Source organism: Marmota monax, unplaced genomic scaffold (genome assembly GCF_021218885.2).
Source record: "Marmota monax isolate L192 unplaced genomic scaffold, Marmota_monax_Labrador192_F-V1.1 WCK01_AAM20220418_F8-fsc00005, whole genome shotgun sequence".
Taxonomy (NCBI): Eukaryota; Metazoa; Chordata; class Mammalia; order Rodentia; family Sciuridae; genus Marmota; species Marmota monax.
Genome location: NW_026692254.1, coordinates 4,882,031 through 4,901,024, shown reverse-complemented (window position 1 = coordinate 4,901,024; position 18,994 = coordinate 4,882,031). Strand labels below are relative to the sequence as shown.

Here is an 18,994-nt window from a genome sequence, read left to right as displayed (position 1 = left end):
AAAGGGAAATTCCCCAAACTAGGTCACAGATGAACTGACTTTATTTGTTCACTCTCTCTTAGGAAGAAAGAGCTATTGACAAGAAAGGAATAATTGCTAAATTTCATGATTTAAATAAGCAACTTACACCAGTTTGGAAAGTTCCAGAAATGGTGTAGGCTTTCCCTTATTCCTTCCAGCTCTCCTCCTAGGCCTCAAGCTCCTGAGTTCAAAGGGTCACGACTGACCTGCTCCATGGTACACAGGAGAATACAGGTTAAGTTTCTACCCACATTTCAGAAATTCACATATGACCATTCTAATCCTGTAGTCATGCTTACAGTTCAAAGAAAACCTAGCCCCACAGCCTCCCTGTTGTATTTAACCACACTTTAATTGTTTGCTAGGAAGAAAACCTATGCCTTTCTAGGCACACATCCCTCGTACATCATTTCAGACCGAAACTAGAAGCACAAGGTTGATTTAAAACCTGTGTTAAAATGGTCTTTCAAGACCCTAGTCCACATTCTTCTCAGTCTTGCTAGCTTACCAAATAAATCTTTCTCCTTGCCCTGACATCTTTTTATTTTTTTTTTTTTGGTATCTGGGATTGAACTTAGGGGTTCTCAACCACTGAGCCACACCCCAGCCCTGTTTTTGTTTGTTTGTTTGTTTTTTTATTTGATTTAGAGACAGGGTCTCACTGAGTTGCTAAACTCCTCAACCATTGCTAAGACTGGCTGTGAACTCGCAAGCCTCCTGCCTCAGCCTTCCAAGCCTCTGAGTTGTCCTGACATCTATCTTATCCTCAATTTACTGAACCCTTCTAGAATGGTGAGTAAATGGACACATGTTTTATAACAATCGCTTCTATACATTAATCTCTTTAAATGGCTTCATGTAAGGTTGTTGCCTAAAATCTCATCACCTTATTGCAGTCCCCCATGGTGTCTGGAGTACCAGTTTATTCCCTCATTTGAAGTAAAAGAGAGAAGAAGCTTTACCAGCACTCCATATTATCACATTTTAATTTTTGCCTATCTAATAACTGAAAACTAGCATTTCATTATTTTTAAATTCAGATTTCCCTGTTGATGTTTAAGATTACAATGTTTTACTTATGTCAATTGCCCCTTTGCAACTGCATCTTTATAAACTGTCTGCCTGTATTTACTGTCTGCTTTTCTATGAGTTTGCTTTTTTATTCCCCATTCTTAATCAGTCCAGTTCCTTTTATTTCAAGCTCTAGTTTCTACTGACCACCATGACCTTCCCCATGCCACAGTGTATTTCTCATTTGTGTCTCTCATAATTCTTGAAAACTAGTTGTTGGATGCCTCTCTTTTCACTAAACCAGGAGAATGACAGTCTGGGTGCCCATCTCTGACACCACAGTCACCTCAGCAACTAGCAAAAGGTCTTCCACGGATATATCGAATGAGCCAACAAAAGTCCCTATGTTTCTTGGGGATCCAGGCAGGCACCCCCTCAAAGGGTTCCACTGAAGAGAGTTGTTTAAAAGGACAGTTTACAAGGGTGGGGGAAGGGGCAGTGGTGCCAAGGAGGGATGTGATGTCCCCAGAAGCAGCAACAGTGAAAAGCTTGGCCACCCCTGAAGCAGAAAGAAGAATAAGATGAAAACAGGCAGAACTCTAAGAGACCAATGGCACCCCATCACCACTTGACTCATAGAAAACCCTCCTCCACTTGAGTCCTTAACACTTCACATTCTCAAATCCTACAGGATAAAACCCTGTTTTAAACTATTGCAAACAACAAATAAAAATAATTGCCCAATAAACTACAGAAACAGAAAGCAGGAATAGACCAGGAAAAAAACACTCAAATTACCTTCCTGGCAGCACAACCCATTGCTTTGCAACTCTATGTACATTTTCTAAACTCTCCATACCTCAGTTTCCCCATTAGGAAAACTATATACTATTAATACCCCCATGTCGGGATGGGTGGTTCTTGTGCTCAAGGAAAAGAAATCTCCTTACAGAAAAAGAGAGTTTGCCAAAATCCTGTCCTATCCGCCAACTTCCACCAAGCCTTGGAATTCTCAGCAAATAGCTGGTTTTGCAATTCTTTTGGCTTTGCCAACCCTCCAGGGTAAAAAAAATCTTCCCACAAGGATTCAAGGCTTGCAAGTAGAGGAAATCTTTGAGAAAAATCTGGGTTGATGAGCAGCTAAGAAAAGCCAGGAGGAAAGAGACACATCTATATATGTTTGTGCAGAAAATAGAAAAGGTTGAAAAGCAATGTGTTTCTAAAATACTGCTTCTATGAAACCAACCTTCTGTTACTCTCCTTGGTTGACTGAAAAAGGCAGGGTGATTCCCCATCTCCTAGTCACATCCTCCTCAGCCAAGGCTGGAAAGTGAAGCAGCATGAAGTTTTGACACAGGTAGGCTTCAGTTCAAATCCTGCCATTTAACCCATTTACCCAACTGACAGCAGGCAGAAATACCTTTTTTTTTTCTTTTTTTTTTTTTTTTGGGGGGGGGGCATGGATTGAACACAGGACCTCATGCCTGCTAGGGAAGTAAGATAGATTCCCAGTTCGTTTTTTGTTGTTGTTGTTGTTTGTTGTTGTTTTAATTTTGAGTCAGAGTCATGCCAAGTAGCCCAGGATGGCCTCCAACTTACAATCCTCCTGTCTTCCTGCCTCAGCCTCCTGAGTAGCTGGGATTACAGGCATGTGCCACCATGCCTGGAAGCACACCACCTTTCTTCAGGTTAGTACTACCCCAGGAAAAATGGGGGATCAGGCATCTAATTTGCAGGATCAGGGTCAGAATTATAAATTATGAAATTAAAGTGTGCACTGGCTAATAGGCTTCTAGCATAAGGTAGCCAGTTTTTATCATAAGCACTACAGTTTAGAAATTAAAAGTACTGAAATTTAACAAACTTTTAAAAACATATTTTCCTTTTTATTTAACAAATATCTTTGAGCTATGATGGAGCAGAGTGACAAAAGTGAGGATAGTTCACAGGGTCCCTGACCTGGAGCTCAGAATCTATTGAAGAAGAATGTTACTCAAATCATGACCAAATATATACATAATTGCCAACTGGGATAAATGCTATGAATAAAAATACAATGTATTTAGAGAACACAATGGGGGACCTAGTGTTGTCCAAGAAGGTCCTATGGGCCGGAAGTGAAGGAATAACTGGTTGTAGTGATGAACTCAGCAGTCCCCACATAGCAAACCAGCACATGCAAGAGATCTGAGGCTTCACCTCTTGTGAAGCAAAAGAAAAGCCGGAGTGGTAAAGTAAGGAGAGGAAAGGTGAGAGGAGGGGCAATGAAGCTGGAGAGTCTGGCAGCTCTAAGTTCTCTAAGGAATGAGAAGCCACAAAGTCAAAGAGGCAAAGACAGGCTCTCAGATCTGCAATTTAAATTTGCAGCCCAAATCTCCACTGCCACCCATTCTTCAAATGTCACCTCTGGCCCCCACACCAGGTAATAGTTTCATGATCAGGAGAATTTCAAAAAAATAATATGCATGCAAATATGTGTATGTGCATGTGCATATACATAAATGTATGCATGTATATGTTCTAGTCACCATTGTCCACCTTGGGAAATGTCTACAGTTGCTCCTAAGTTATGACTCTTTCAAATCTCTAGACATTCCAAAGACAGGCACAACTATATCTCCCACCACTCATGTTCTTCTTACAGTATGATCCTATACTTTTCCTTTCAGTGAGTGGTAGTTCTATGTCCCCACTCTTTGAACCTATGCTGACATCTGTCACTGACTTGATCAACAGAAAATAGTGGAAGTGGCAATATGTGGCTTTTGAGGCTAGATATTAAAATGCCATGTACTTCTCCCTTGTTCTCCTGGGATACTCACTATTGGAACCAAGCTGCCATGCTCTGAGGAAGTTCAAACTAAGCCACATGGAGAGGCCACGTGTAGGTCTGGGCCAATAGCCACATCAACCCCCAGACGTGGGCGTGAGACTGCCTTGGATGATTCCAGATCCAGCTGTCAAGTCGCCCAGCCTTGCAATCTTTCCAGCTGAGGCCCCTGACATAATGGAGCAGAAAAAAGCTATCCACACTCTGTCTCTTCCAAATTCCTGATCCAAAGTATCCGTGAAAAAAAAAAAAACTGGCTATTTTATATTACTAAGTTTGGGGGTGATTTGTTACACAGCAATAGTAACTGGCACAGAAAAACTCGGTATATCTGTAAAAATATAGACCTGTACATTTGCACGTATAATATATATATATATATATATATATGTGTGTGTGTGTGTGTGTGTGTGTGTGTGTGTGTGTACATATATTTTTCTTAATCACTATTCACTCACTGAAAACCTTCTAGAGAGGATGTCTACAGTGAGCACTGTTAGAACCCCTTCTAGAAAAAGATGGCTTATCAAAGAAAAATTAAAACCTTTTAAACCACTCAAAATATACAAAGTAATCCATCTTTATTGCAAATATATAAAAAAATTCTTGTAGGCAAATTTAACACCTTACTGGCTTTGAAAAGAGATAAAAAATGAGGTCTTCGTCCACAGCAACTAAATAGGGCACCTGGGACTTGTCTTTCTCCACTGCTGAAGGCTCACATGTCTGAAAAGGGTGCAGATTAAATAGAGCAATGCATATAAGGTATACTTAGTATAGTGCTTGACACTTAAGAGTCCACCAAATTCTAGTTATTGTTGCTTTAGTTGTTGTTAGAATTACGATTTTTATTGATCCCAGCACTAACCTTTTCTGATTTAAATTAAACAACCCTCATGTTCCATCTCCACAGGGGGGAAACAAAACAGTATAGATTCTTTTCTATACTGCAGGTAACCAAATACTGAATCTACTGAAAACCTTTTCAGTCTATAACTAAAACTTTTCAGTATATAACCAAATCTGACTTTGGTTAGAAGACAAGAAAGGGATCTCAGATCCATATGATTAGAAATGTTATGCAACATTACATAAAATAAGTATTACACATCTCTATTTGGTCTGGGAAAATAACTTTCCTTATTATAAGGGAGAAGGAGATCAATATGTGTTAGAAAACAAGCTACTGAAATGTTATCTTGAATAATCACTATACAGCTTTCAATGTAAATAAATAAAAATATTACCTTTGATCATTATAAAAGTACCCCCCTAGGGGATTTTATAAGTATTACAAGCTACACACACATTGTGGGAACAGATACCAGGGAACAGAGGTGAGAACAGTCAGTCACTTCAGGTTGGTTTATCCTCTACTCCTCATTGCTGTGTGACTTTAAGCCAATCACTCATCCTCTCTAAATCACAGAGTCTTTAAAATAAGACTAAATTCCAAACTTTTCATCCACACCAAAATAGTTCATATTGGGCTATTAAGAACAGCAGCCCCCATGCTTTCAGAGTAAGAGTCACGTTCCAAATGTTTATGTGTGTGCAATGATGATTTCACAAGCAGAAATATCATTTCCAGAGTCACATGCATTAATTAATCTGTTACAGATTATCTCAAAAAGCACTGTGTCTTGCTGTAAATGCTGCTGTGCATCACATACTGAAATCATCAACGTCAAATGGAAGGAAAGCAATTGGAGATAGAATCCCAACTAGCAGTGCACAGAGGCTGGCCCACATCCTTCTTAACACTCTTGGCTTTTCCCAATTAGAGGCTCAAGTGGTAGGGTGGGGAGTTTTCCTAAACTGGACATTGATGGGAGGGGGTTAAGAGAATATTAATGGTTAAGAAAAGAAAGGGGGGAAGGTAAAAACCAGGGAAAGGGAACATGCTATGGAACTAAATGAGTTGGTGGCACCTAAGCAGAAATTTCACTTCAGGGGAAGCCATTTCAAAAATGACAGTCTAGTCACTAGGTTTTAAGTTTGCAGAGGGTTTGACTTCCTTTTGCCTCTAGATAGCCTGGTTTCCTGGGAGTGGGTGAAGCATACCCCTGCTATTGATCTACTTAACTGTATAGGGTCACAGTCTCCATCCAGAAAAAAAACAAAATGCCTTTTATATCCTGGAAAGTGGTGAGAACCCTGTGACTAATGGAGCCCCAACATGGGAAAAAAAATGGCCGGCATGTAACTGACTTGGTAGGGCCCTTGTCAGAGATGTCATGGACTATCCACTGGCTTTTAACTCATAAAAACTGGGTGAGAGTCAGCAGGCTGATGCCTGGCAGGTCTGGATCTGCCCTTGGAGAGAAGTCCTGCTTCCCTCATGTAGGCTCAGCCCCTTCCTGATGTCAGAACCCATGGCTGATGATTTGGGATTCAGAAAGCTTTGGAGTCTTGAGGCTTCGCTGGAAACCAAAACCGCCTCTCTCCGATTACCATATATGATGAAGTCTGAGAGTTCTGGTAAGACCTGAAGGATCCGTCTGGTTTTACCATGAAGCAGGACACAGCCAATTTGAGGGAGATCCCTTTTCTGATTGATGGCATCTTTAAAAATGTTACCATCACTACCAAAATGCCTTTTCTGCACCTCACACCACCTTGTAGCAGAGCTAAGTCTGTCTTAACACCACAGCACATATTTGTAACTCCTTTTTCTTGCAACCATTTATGTGGCTGTTTTTTCCACAAACCCCACCACCTGAAGGTCTGGGATATAAAACCATTTTACAACAGCTATTCTTCCAAGCCTTTCCCTCCTTCTTGTTCTTAGCTGCACCCCTGAGTCCGAATTTGGTTTTAGTGGACAACTGTTCTGAGCACATTTCTCCACAAGCTCCATCTCAGCTCCAGAAAGGCCAAGGACAAAGATAAGACCAAAGTTGTGTGTGAAGGAGCAGACCCAGGGCAGAGCATGGGAAAGGAGTGGACAGAGTGATGAGTGGTCCGGCCGAAATAATTTCTTCCAGAGCAGCAAATCCGCAAAAGGGAGTATGGAGAAGGAATCCATGTCTTCCCGGTGATGGGTCAGTGCAAGAGCATAAGACCATTCCTGAAACCTGGTTGGATGGCTAACACTTTTTTCCTAGCCGAAGTTGCGGGCACCTGTTCAGGAAAGGCGGTGAGGAGCCTTCTAAGCTGGCCGGTCTGCCCGTGCTATATAGAGAACTATATGTTAAGCAGTCTAACCGGCCCCCTTCAAGCCTCCACCAAGCCCGAGTGCACAGGTGGTTACCGGCACAGGTACTGAATCTTACCAGAACAACTTTATTACTGGCCCTGGGAGGCTTTTTTAGAGAAAGAATCCCCACCACCGCCACCACGAGTCCCTCCAGCTCGCAGGAAAGAGGCGCACACCGGCAAAAGGCACAGGTAAAGGTTCCCAGTGCAGCCAGGCTCCCACGCTTGCCGGCCGCTTCTCCACTAAGGCGGTCTTGGCGCTGGGTGACCTCTCCTGTCAAGCCCCTGAGCGGGGTATAGCGGGGTACAGCCCAGCACCCCCGCGTATCAACCCAGCCCGCTCGCCCCCCACGGCTCTGGCCCGGCCGTGCAGCCCTGCCGACCGCAGCAGCCCGGCACCCAGCCCCGGCAGCCCCAGCCGCCGGAGCCGCAGCGCCCACTCGGGGCAAGCAGCGATCACTCACCCTTCTGCTCTCGCAGGCTCGACAGCGACCAGAGCAGCAGCGCCACCGAGGCCAAGAAGCAGAGCTGGCTCAGCAGAAGGTCCCTCCGGCGGCGGCGGCGGCGGCGGCGCGCGCGGTCCTCGTCGCCCGGCGGCTGCATCCTCGGGCTGCCGGGCGGCGGCCCCGGCAGGCGGCGGCCGCTCCTATCGCAGGCTGGCGCGGCGGGGACAGAGGCTGTAGGCAACCCTGCGCGCAACAGCAACGCTTCCTCGCTGCGCTCCCACCCGGCCGCCGCCTCCTCCTCTCCCTCCTCCTGGCCGCAGCCGGTCTCCTCGTCGTCGCCCTCGTCGTCGCTATCGCTCAGTCCCTCCTCCCCCCCTTCCTCCTCCTCCTCGCCGCTCGCCCGCTCCGCCGCCTCCCGGCGCTCGGGGTCCCTCTCCTCATCGCGCGCCATGGCTCCCACGCTCCGCGCCCGCGCTCGGCCTGGGGCGGCGGCGCGGCGGGGGCGGCGGGGGCGGCCGGGAGGCGGGGGCGGCGGCGGCGGCAGAGGAGGAGGAGCGGGGAAGGACCGGCGGGAGGAGGGCCCGCAGCTGGCCAACTCGGCCGGCTGGCGAGGCCACCCCGGACAGACTCCGGCCTCGCGGGCTGCAGAAGCGCGTCCCGGGGCTGCCCTCCTACTCCATGGTTCGCGCCGGGGGGACCCAGGGCTGAGCTGGGGCTGGACCGCGCCGAGTGCACCGAGCGAGCTGGGAGCGCAGACGAGTGTGGGTACCCTCAGCCTGCAACCACGCGGCTGGTGGGCCCGGGTCGGCGGCAGGGGGGCGCGCGGGCAAGGGGCTGTGCCAGAGATGCAGCTCGGAGCTGACCAGCACGACGGGGAGGGGGCGCGGGGAGGAAACTGGGCTGGGGATCGAGCCCGGTGCGCAATCCTTCAGCCCTCGGGTGCCAAAGGGAAGCGGGTGGTGTAGGGGAGCCCCTCTCCGACGCACAGGAGCAGGCATCGGAGAGAAATCCACAAAGAAGGATTCCTCTAAAACTTTAGGAGAAACCGAGGGTCCCGTCAGCCCCTTCCCACCCACTGCCCCTAGTAGGGGATACACTATTGCGCTTAGCTTGCCCACACCCGACCACCGATCTCGCCTCCTCCCGCGGGCCTCCCGGGTTCCCCTCTGCCCCCTTGTGGGGATCCCCCTGCGCGTCAGACTCAGGTCCTGGAATAGGCCTCCCCAGAGGCTTGTGGCTCACTAGGGGTGTCCTGGCTCCCCCCTCTGGCCCAGGCTTACACTTCTCCACCTTTAATGTGCTGGACCAAGCCCAGTGCTGGGGCTGTGGGAAGGGGGACCGCTGGCAAGGTCCCTGACAAATGTGCCCTGAGGGTCCTGGTCATCCTGAAGAGGAGGCTCCTGGCCTTCTGAGGGGACATCAGCCTTGGACGTTAGAGCCCTAGTTCCCCTGCTTCCAGTCTTCCTGATCCTACCTACTGGAGGTGTTGATTGCCTTAGAGACTAGAGGGCCCCATAGCACTACAGAAGGTGCCCATTTGGAGAGGATGCCTAGTAATGCCAGGAACAGCCCACTCTCCCTACTTGGGTTTCTTTGGCTTCCTCCCAGGTGCCTCCCTGAGGTGGCCATAGGGTCCTGAGAAGGAGATGTCTTTGTGGGGAAATGAAAACAAAAGGTCTTGTTCAAAAAGGATCACCAGGAAACCAGGTGGACTGAATAGAATCGGAAATCGGGGAATCTAGCCTCCAGGCTTTAGGGAGGTGGGGAAGAAGGAGGAAGCCACTGTGCAGGTTTCCTCTTGCAAATGTGTCCCCACTGTGGTTGATCTTTTATCTCACAGCCTCTCGATGGCCCCTGACACATCCAAAAACAGCAGGGACACAGCAAAGGACTAAGTGGATAGTCCTGGGTGACTTATTTCCATAGAATGGCCATTTCACCCAGCAAGAGTAGAAAACTTTTGCTTTCTGTATCATTTATTTACTCTGGTTCAGCTTGGCATGGTCTCAGACATGCAGAGCACCTTCCCTGCAATGCCCTTCATGGTTGTCCCTTTGCTTGGGTTACCAGGTACTAAAGAGGATTTAAAAATATGTGAGTTCATCCAGACTGGAGTGTGTGTCTTGTGTTATTGCCATCAAGTGTTTCGAGACATGGAAAAGAAAGTTTAGGAGCCCCGAAGAGTCCAGCTATCTAGGAAAGACACTCAAATCGTGTTTTCTAATGAAAACTCTCAAAAGGTAAGAGAAATAATCTGGAACTAATTGGGTTAGGAAATGAATACCCTCTCTGAGTGAAAATGCCATAGGCAAAAAGAATTGTGTAATCTGGTAATGGGTGGGGTGATAGGAAAGGAGCAAGAGGGAAAAGAGTTGAAACCTGTAACTAGCAATTCCCTGGAAGAGAGAAAACATGTGAACCAGGTGAATCAGAGAAGTGATTTTTTTTTCTTTTGTAACAGGACTTGGGAATGGGTGAATTGAACCCAGGGACACTTAACTTCTGAGCTACATAGCCAGCCCTTTTTATTTTCGATTTTGAGATAGGACCTCTCTAAGTTGCTTAGGGCCTCACTAAGTTGCTGAAGCTAGCTTTGAACTTGTGATCCTTCGGCCTCAGCCTCCCAAGTTGATATTCATTTTGACAGATATCAGAGCAAAGGGAGGTAGTAAAGTAAAAGCAGAGAGAAAGATCCCAAAACAGCCAACCATCACCCAGGGAAGACAAATGAGGGATTGGGGTCCTCAGTGTGACAGAACCCTAGACCTGGTGGGCTCCTCACTTCACTAGATGATGCCTTCTCTGAAGGAATTTGCCTGCAATCAGGGAAATCCTTTGTACCCACCCAACCCCCTCTATCAGCCAAGTGTGGAGTAGAGCAGGATCTTGAGTTCCCTATCAGCCCTGGGGAAGAAAGGAGAAAGCCTTAATGGGGGCGGGGGGCTCCTCTACCAAGGAAAACAGTAATTTTTGCAGTACCTGCCCCTCCCAGTCTTTGGAATATCCCCAGGAGACCAACTTTTGGAAGGAGCAGGAGTCAGAATGAAGAATGTGCTTATGATCTTTCACAATCAGTATCCTCATTGGACTTGAGGTGGCTTTGGCCTTTGATTTCTGGATCTATTTGCTTTTGATCTCCTATTTTGTGTAGACAACCTTAAGAAGAAAATTTCAGTCTCTGATACTCCTGTCTGAGAAGGACTTTGATTGGAAAAAGCAGCATCACCTGCAGAGGTGCAAGGATCCTCCCAAGAAGGACAGGTGTGTTCACAAAGCTCCTTCCCCACTCTGGGCTGGGTGCTGGGCTCACCACAAGCTTCCTCCACAGCTTCCATCAGCATTTTGGTTTTATGTCTAACAGAGACTTTGGACCTGATGTGGGGCATAGAAGTGATTCATTTTTCTCAAAGGCTTTATAACAAAAAACGAAAAGCCCCCCTCCACCACCACTACATTTGCTGACTGTCAGCCCAGGCCAAACTTTCCCTCAGTTGATGATTGGGGCCTTATCTGTGCATAGATAAGACGCATCTCTGACCAGCCATCCCTCACCCACAGTTCCCAGACCTGACAGAGCAGTTTCCACAACAAAGCAAGGTTGTGTCTCCATAACACCAATCTTGCCAGTTGCAACAGAAAAGCCTCCTGTTTAGAATGGGGAAGAAAGAGGGAGAGAAAAACCATAGAAGTTGCTCAGGAAAGAAAGACCACCCTCCAAGGAATTATACAGATATATTCACTTTCTTTGAGCACATTGAGACCAATATTGGTAGATGGGGGAATCAAAGGAAGAAGGGTCCATGAAATATTCAGATACACTTGACCTCAGATACTCTTGAGTGTCCAGGCCTCCTATCACTGCATAATTCAAATGTAGCTTAGCCCACTATGGTGGAACACACCTATAATCTCAGTGATTCATGAGGCTGAGGCGGGAGGATCCCAAGTTTGAGGACAGTCTGGGCAACTTAGCAAGACCGTGTCTCAAATTAAAAATAAAAAGAACCTGGGATGTAACTCAGTAGTAGAGTTCCCCTGGGTTCAATCCCCAGGGATACAAGGGGGCGGGGGGAGGCAGGTAAAACTGCTTCTTCAGATACTCCCTGAGCTGGTAGCACTACAAAGGACCAAAAAAAGAAAGAAAGAAAAAAATCATCCCTCTGTGTGGTGAGTCAATGCTCCACATCGTGTCTTTTGAAAGCATCATGTCTACAAGGCAGGCTCCCATTATTTTAGGTGTTCAGTTTACGACTGGAATTCAAAGAAACCACTTATTTTGTAATCATCTCCAATTTTTTTCCCTGCCCAGTTATATGGATTTGATGATTTTTTTTTACTTACTCCATGTATATGAGTGTAATTTTTTTTCCGAGTGAACCATTTCTATATTCAGAGCTTTTAAAGCAATTGTTGAGGTATAATCTACATATAGCAAAATGAACACACAGCTTAAGCCTTTAGCTCAACAAGTTAATGTATGTATATAAGCTTACTGAATAAGTTCCAAATCAGGACTTAGAATATTTCTACCCCACCCCATTTCTCCCAGTCTCCCATGTCTCCCTTGTTCCAGTCCCCTGCCAGGCAAGAATCCCCCACTGCCTCCAAGATAAAACCCCTCTCCCCAACCCTCTCAGCCTAGGTCATTGTTGCCTGTCCTTGAACTTCGGGTAAATGGAGAGTACTTTGGCTCAGATTTTTTTCCGTGAGATCTGTCCAGTGTGCACAGCTGTGACTTGTTCTCTTACTTGCTTTGTAGGTATACAGTTTTTCTTTTCTTTCTTTTTTTCCCCCCTTACCTGAGGCTTCAGTTCCCTTCCAAGTTTAGTGTAAGCCAAGAATAATCAAACCACTGCATCTGGATCAGAGACAAATGACCTCCCAGATTGGCCAGTTTTGTAGGGAACTTCAATTGAAATTCAAACAGTCATCCACCGCTTCTCAAACCGGTTTCCCTACATAATGAGGAGCCCGAGGGTGACTACAGGAGGAAAGGTTAAACTGAAAAACTTGAAGGGTCCACTTTTAAAGATAAGCATACAAGAATTCCTAAGAAGTGCATAAAAGTTTGAGGCAGGTTTTAGTGGGAAAAATCAGTCTGACTGCAGAATCCACTTTAATTCAAGCCCATTTCCTGCAATCTTTTCCATTCCCTTTTTTCTTCTGAAGGAGAAGCAGAACAGTAGAGATATGCACCTAATCCTCCACAGTCATGGAGCATCATCCTTGTAATCCAGAGTTGGTGGACATAAAAACTACAAGGTAGCTTGTCAGAAATACCCATCCCCAAGCCTATCCTGAGCAAATAGGACTTGGGGAACAGGGCAAGGTATACTATTTAACAGCGACCAGGAAATATTCCTTATTAAAGGTTGAGATCTGCTGTTCTTGAGAAAGGCACAGTTTGGCATGTATTTCTAGTGGATCTTGGAGGGCAAATCTAAAAATGAATAGTATATTACCCAGCTCCTACTAGTCCATATTTTAATTGACTTGTTTTGTTTTTTTGGAAGAAATAAAGACAGAGGGTATGCAAACACACCTTCTAGGTTTGTCTGCATCCTTGGTTCACAAGTTCTATTTAAAATAAATGATGACTCCTATAAAATATAATTTAGAATCATGAAAACAATAGAGATTAAAATGTTAAACCCTCAGAGGGAAAAAATAATTAAGTATTCACAATTTGATCGATTTATTCGTCCTATCAAGATCATTCAGAAAGAAAACATTTAATTTTATTTTGTTCATGTAAACATGGACAGACAGGATGCTGAGTGTGTCAGAGGAGCTCAGGGAGGGCCTTGGAGCTTATTTTTGCTAACATGAAAATATTAGGCTTAGAGATTGAATGTTTTAAATCAATAAAATAGATCTGAAAAAAAAAAGAAAAGAAAATAGATCTGTAAATTTAAATTTTATTTTTTAATTTCAAAACCTCTTCCTGATAGGCCATAATATATAGCGAAAGTATAAAAAAAGAAGAAGCTACAATATGAATTATGTGATCCTGTTTTTATAAAACTCAGCAAAATAATCTATGTTTATATATGTATACATGTATATTTATGCATACATATATACATATACTCACATACATTCATATACATGTATATATGATTGACCTCTCTCCCCAAATATATGAATGATCCTGATAAAATGAATAAATGGCTGAAATTGTAAATACTTACTTTTTATCTCTGAGGATTTAAATTTTTACACACACACACACACACACACACACACACTTAGGAGGTTAGCAATGGTTATTCCTAGAGGTGAGATTATAAGATTGGGGGTAGGGAGTAATGAACAAAGAGGGATTTTCACTTTTTATTACTAAATAGTAGTAATAGTTTTTGAAATAATTTTATCCCACAATATGTACTGTTCTTTAGTTTTAAAAGTCAAAATTAAAAGAATTTGTTCATGTGTAAGCAGTTAAGTGGAGTTGACTTAAATTAGAGGAAATGGCATGGTTTGACTTTGACAGGACAGAGAAGGAGCTGGGTTCAGGTCTGCAGGCCTGCCTTCCAATGTGAGCATCTCCCAGCATTTGGTCCTAGGGCTTCTTTCTGAGGGATCCTAGAAAGCCCAGACACTGGCTAGAGGAGAAAATTGGACTTCTGGTTCTAATCTGGTCACAGATCTAAAGTGTAGTCCATTTCCCTTAGTGACAATCCTTCCTCGGTAGGACATTTTGCAGAAATGAAAGTTTCTGAAAATACACAGTTTTCAAAGAAAAGAGATGACAAAATCAGTTGCCTCTTTGCACCAGCCTGTGTTATCTGGATAAGGATAATCACAGCAAACCCATGAATCTGACTGCAGAATCCGCTTTAATTCAAGCCCAGCTCAGCTGTCAACTGTAACAACCTAAAAGTTGTAAACACACGACCTATCACTAAGTCCTCATCACCAGAGACCCGAGGTCAGTGGTATGGCTCCACGTTGTGCAGTGTTGTCTTGATTTCCTTAACTCATTTCACCCTGGGTGTTACCAGATGCCCAGGATTAGAGGATGACTTAGTCTAGAAGGTGTTCACAGGGAGACGCTGTGGTTATGCGCCCCCTGGTGGCAGTGGTAAACATCCTCCTGGGGGATTTCTGTATGCTTAAAAGGTCAACACCTTCCTGCCCTGACTGGTTCACCTACTCTTAGATTGAGCCCCGGATCTCTTTTCTTTCCACAGTTCATCTCAGGTTATATTAAGATGTTATTGAGGGCTGGCGTGGAAGAGCTCAGTGGAAGAGCACTTGCCTAGCATGTGTGAGGCACTGGGTTCAATTCTCAGCACCAGATACAAACAAATAAAGACTCATTAACAACTAAAAAATATTTTTTAAAAAAGAAAGAAAGATGTTATTGAATAACCGGTGTGTCGTATGTAGCACTTCCTGTCTCCAGAGTTTGTTTTGTTGGTGAGATTTTTCTCGAATTTTATTATCAAGCCATACAACCTTCATTTAGATACTGAAATATTTCATTTGTTTAAAATTAAGTCATTTTCATTGAAGGCTTACACCTGTGGTAGACAGGAATCGTCTATATCACTTCCTTTCCATTCAATTAAGTCCTTACTACTTGAAATGTTGTCCCAGGATTAAGAGAGACCAACAGTTAGTGGCATCACCTGAGAGCTTATTAGAAATGCAGAATTGCAGTCTTGCCACAGACCTGCTAAATCAGAATCCTCATTTTTACAAAAGATTCCTATGCATATGAAAGTTGAGAAGCATGCATTTGGTTGATGCTTCCTCATAGATTAGTCCACTAATCAGGACTACATATCTGTTTTGTTTCATATTGCGTTGCTGTAACAAAATGCCCAAGACTGATTAACTTACAAAGAAGATTATTCATTCACAATGGCAGAGGGTCCAAACAACATGGTGGCCAGAATCCTAGTGAGCTCCCCCTGGCTGCATCACAACATTGTTGAAGTAGCAGAAAAGGAACTGGCTATATGCAGAAGAAGCCAAGTACATGGGATGGCCTCCTTAATAACAAACTTGTCTCACAACTAATCAAGTCCCATAAAAGCTAATGCTCCCAAGAGAAATCATCAATCCATTCATGAGGGCGGTGCCCCCATAGCTTAATTACCTCCCACCAGGCTTTACATCTTAAAGGTTTTACTACCTCAACACCACTGCACTGGGGACAGTTTTCAGCATATGAACCTTTGGGGGACACACTCAACCCATAATACAAGCCAGAGTAATAACTACCCCTATTTATAGCTGATGATAACACTCAAGATTACATAAACTATTTTACTTTTCCATGTCTTGTTTGCATTTAAACACCTCTTAAATATGGAAAATGTAACAAAACTGAATTTTCAGTGTTTAAGCATTTAATCTATAAGCAATAAATTCTGAAGTCCCTAAGGAATAAGAATTTCAGCTACAGCATCATTTAGCAAGGCACTATATTCCACATAATATTCAAAAGAAAACTTTCTACATCAAATTCCACATATATTGTAAACTATGTTAGTTCGACGACATGTGTATAACGCATATCAAGCACAAAATAGGGCATACCCTAAACTTTGAAAAAAGTATCACCAAAATTGGAGGATACAATCCTGCCTTGGCATAATTCCTTTTAAGTTTTTCAAAGTGTTCACCTACTTAGTATGCATTAGCCTAGTAGTCATTAAAATATTATGTCCAAGAAATATCAAAATTTTTAATATGATGAGAAAACTTATTAAAGGAATGAAAAAAGTCCTTTGAGATGTTAAAAATTAGGTGCAATCATTTTCATTGAACTTTTTATTTTGAGCTAATTTTAGACTTATGGGAAGTTGCAAAATAGTACTGAGATTTGCTGCCAGCCCCTCATCAATCTTCTTTTAATGGTATCACTTTGGGTATTTATATTATAACAATCAGAGCTATGAAATTATTATAGGTGCAATACTAATTTGCAGTCCTGATTTAAATGTCATAATTTTTTCTTCTAATACTCTTTTTTTTTCTCTTCAAGTATCCAATTAAGAATTCTACATTGCTTTAAATTATTTTTGCTCCTCTGTTTTCTAAAATCTAGGACAATTCTTCAATCTTTCCTCTTTCATGACTGACACTTTTGAAGCATACTGAGAGTCTATTGCATGGAATGTCCCTTATTAAGAGGTTTTCTGATATTCTTATGATTTTTATGAAGTTATGCATTTTTTAATTATTATTCTTATTTGTTCGACTTAGTTGTACATGACATCAGAATGCATTTCAATTCATCGTACACAGATGGAGCACAACATTTCAATTCTCTGGTTATACACGGTGTAGAGATGCGCTGTTCGTGCAATCATACATTTTCTTAGGGTAATGATGTCCATCTTGTTCCATCATCTTTCCAACCCCCTTAACCCCTCCCCACCCTCCCTTTTGCCCAATCCAAAATTCCTCCATTCTTCCCATGTGCTCCCCACCCATCATAGATCAACATCCACTAATCAGAGAAAACATTTTGGTCTTTAGTTTTGGGAGATTGGCTTTGAAGTTATGCATTTTTTTTTTTTTTTTTTTTGCAGTGAAATGACACCATGTTTTTCTCTGTGCAACCTTCCAAGGGATTCATGGTGTCAGTACTATTTCTTATAATGGGTGATGATAAACTGGATTACTTGGAATTAATATTTTGGGTAGATACTTAGTAACTACACACATCTTGTTTCTCCTCAAAATTCCACAGTCATTTTAGTATCTATTGATGGATCTTTCTGCAACAATGATTACCGTGGGACTTAAATGTCTTGTGAAAAGTTACATGCCATTTTCCTGAAGCAGTGAATGACTACTGGAGAAGAGTAAAATGTGTGTAAATAGACTGGAAATTTGAAGAGGAAAGGAGGCAATGTTCAAGCAAAAAAACAATGACCAATGGGGAGAGGAGAGCATATGGCACCCTATAAGTTATATTTCCATCCTATCTTGGTGTTCCAGAGAAGTGCTTCTGTAAGAAGCAGCAGGCAACTTCCAGACCTCCTAGCACCTAACTTCAAGACCTTATTATCTCCCATGGATAAGATTTCCCATGCAAGGATCTGAATCTACTAGCCAATGACTCAGGATTCTAAGACTTGAAGTCATATCTTTAAAAGACCCAGGGTGCTGTTCAGAGTGGAGCAAAACCATATACCTATCTGTATACCAATCTTATCTGCAAGTAAAGTATATAAATCAAGATGAGGCAGTTGTCTATAATAAAATAGACTGCATTTTAATTTATAAACCACCCACATTTTATTAGCATTAGTAAATTCCTTTGATAGACACACAGCTTTTGTCTTTGGTTACTGGAGGTGTTTTACATAAAGAACTCTTTGGTCAGATCTATTGAGGTGTTTTACATGAAGAACTCTTTGGTCAGATCTATTGAGAATTATGCTGTGGGTGGTCTGCAGCTTCAAAATGTCATGGTTCACAGGTGTTTTGTGCATTACACTCTCTTTATATTTAAGAGAAACTTCAGAGGCACTGAAATTACATTAGGATCTCCTTGTTCACACAGCAAACCCCTTTAATTCCCTACCAAGCAACAATCCATGGTTTCCAGAGCACTGGTAAATATTCCACCAAATGCAGAGCTAGAAGGAACCAAGACCTAATTCTGGATTTTCCACAGATGTGCAAGATGAGAAAATGTCACATCTTCCAGATGCCTTCATTTTATTAAGAATACCAGTTTTAAAAATGGGAGTTCATAACCCACTTGAATCAAAGTGTGAAATATGATATATCAAGAACTATGTAATGTTTTGAACAACCAACAATTAAAAAAAAAGATGGAAAAAAAAGAATACCAGTTTTGTACATGTATGAAGACTTGAATGGGTGTCAACATACTTTGTGTACAGAGACATGAAAAATTGTGGTATATAAGTGTATGAAGAATTGTAATGCAAAAAAAAACAAAGTACATATAAAGACATAAATTGGCGTGAACATACTTTATATAAAGAGATACGAAAAACTGTGCTCTATATGTGTAATAAGGATTGTAATGCATTCCACTGCGGTCATGAATTTATAAAAAATAAAATAAAATAAATAAAAGATAAAAAAGAATACCAGTTTCTTTTCTCTAAGGTAAAGAATCACCACATCATCATTCACTGTTATTCACAGCTATCAGGAAATTTCAACTTTCTGAAAAAGGTAAGTTATTCTCATCGTGGTCATAAGAACAAAAGCTTTGCTCTTTATGAATTTCTCATTTATAACCATATGTGTGATGTGATTACTGAGATGTTCTATATACTCCAAAATCTGACCTAGGCAGCGTTTCACCTGCTATTCAAAGTTCCATGAGCTTCTGCTGATGGTAAAATATGTCCAAAAATCCTCCCCTCTTTAATAGCAATGAAAACATTAGGGACAATATTTTAGAAATTATCAGGATTTCTCTAGGGAATCCACATTTTCAGTATTCCAGAAATCAATTAAAGAATTTCATAATGTGGGGAGCATT

The 18,994-nt window shown here is 42.8% G+C and overlaps 1 protein-coding gene and 1 long non-coding RNA gene across 2 annotated transcripts in view; one reads left to right on the top strand and one right to left on the bottom strand.

Moving 5' to 3' along the window:
• Window positions 1-7,958, bottom strand: part of Slc24a3 (solute carrier family 24 member 3) — a 544,045-nt gene extending 536,087 nt beyond the window's left edge. The window contains exon 1 of the mRNA XM_046434889.2: window positions 7,525-7,958. Coding sequence (XP_046290845.2) covers window positions 7,525-7,957 — 433 coding nt within the window. The 5' untranslated portion in view covers window position 7,958. The remainder of the gene's footprint in view (window positions 1-7,524) is intronic.
• A 112-nt stretch (window positions 7,959-8,070) lies between these two features.
• LOC124088864 (uncharacterized) lies at window positions 8,071-18,541 on the top strand. The gene is made up of 4 exons (XR_006850492.2): window positions 8,071-8,267; window positions 9,577-9,746; window positions 10,658-10,767; window positions 17,216-18,541. It is a non-coding gene; the product is annotated as an uncharacterized LOC124088864 (long non-coding RNA).
• Window positions 18,542-18,994: the final 453 nt, after the last annotated feature.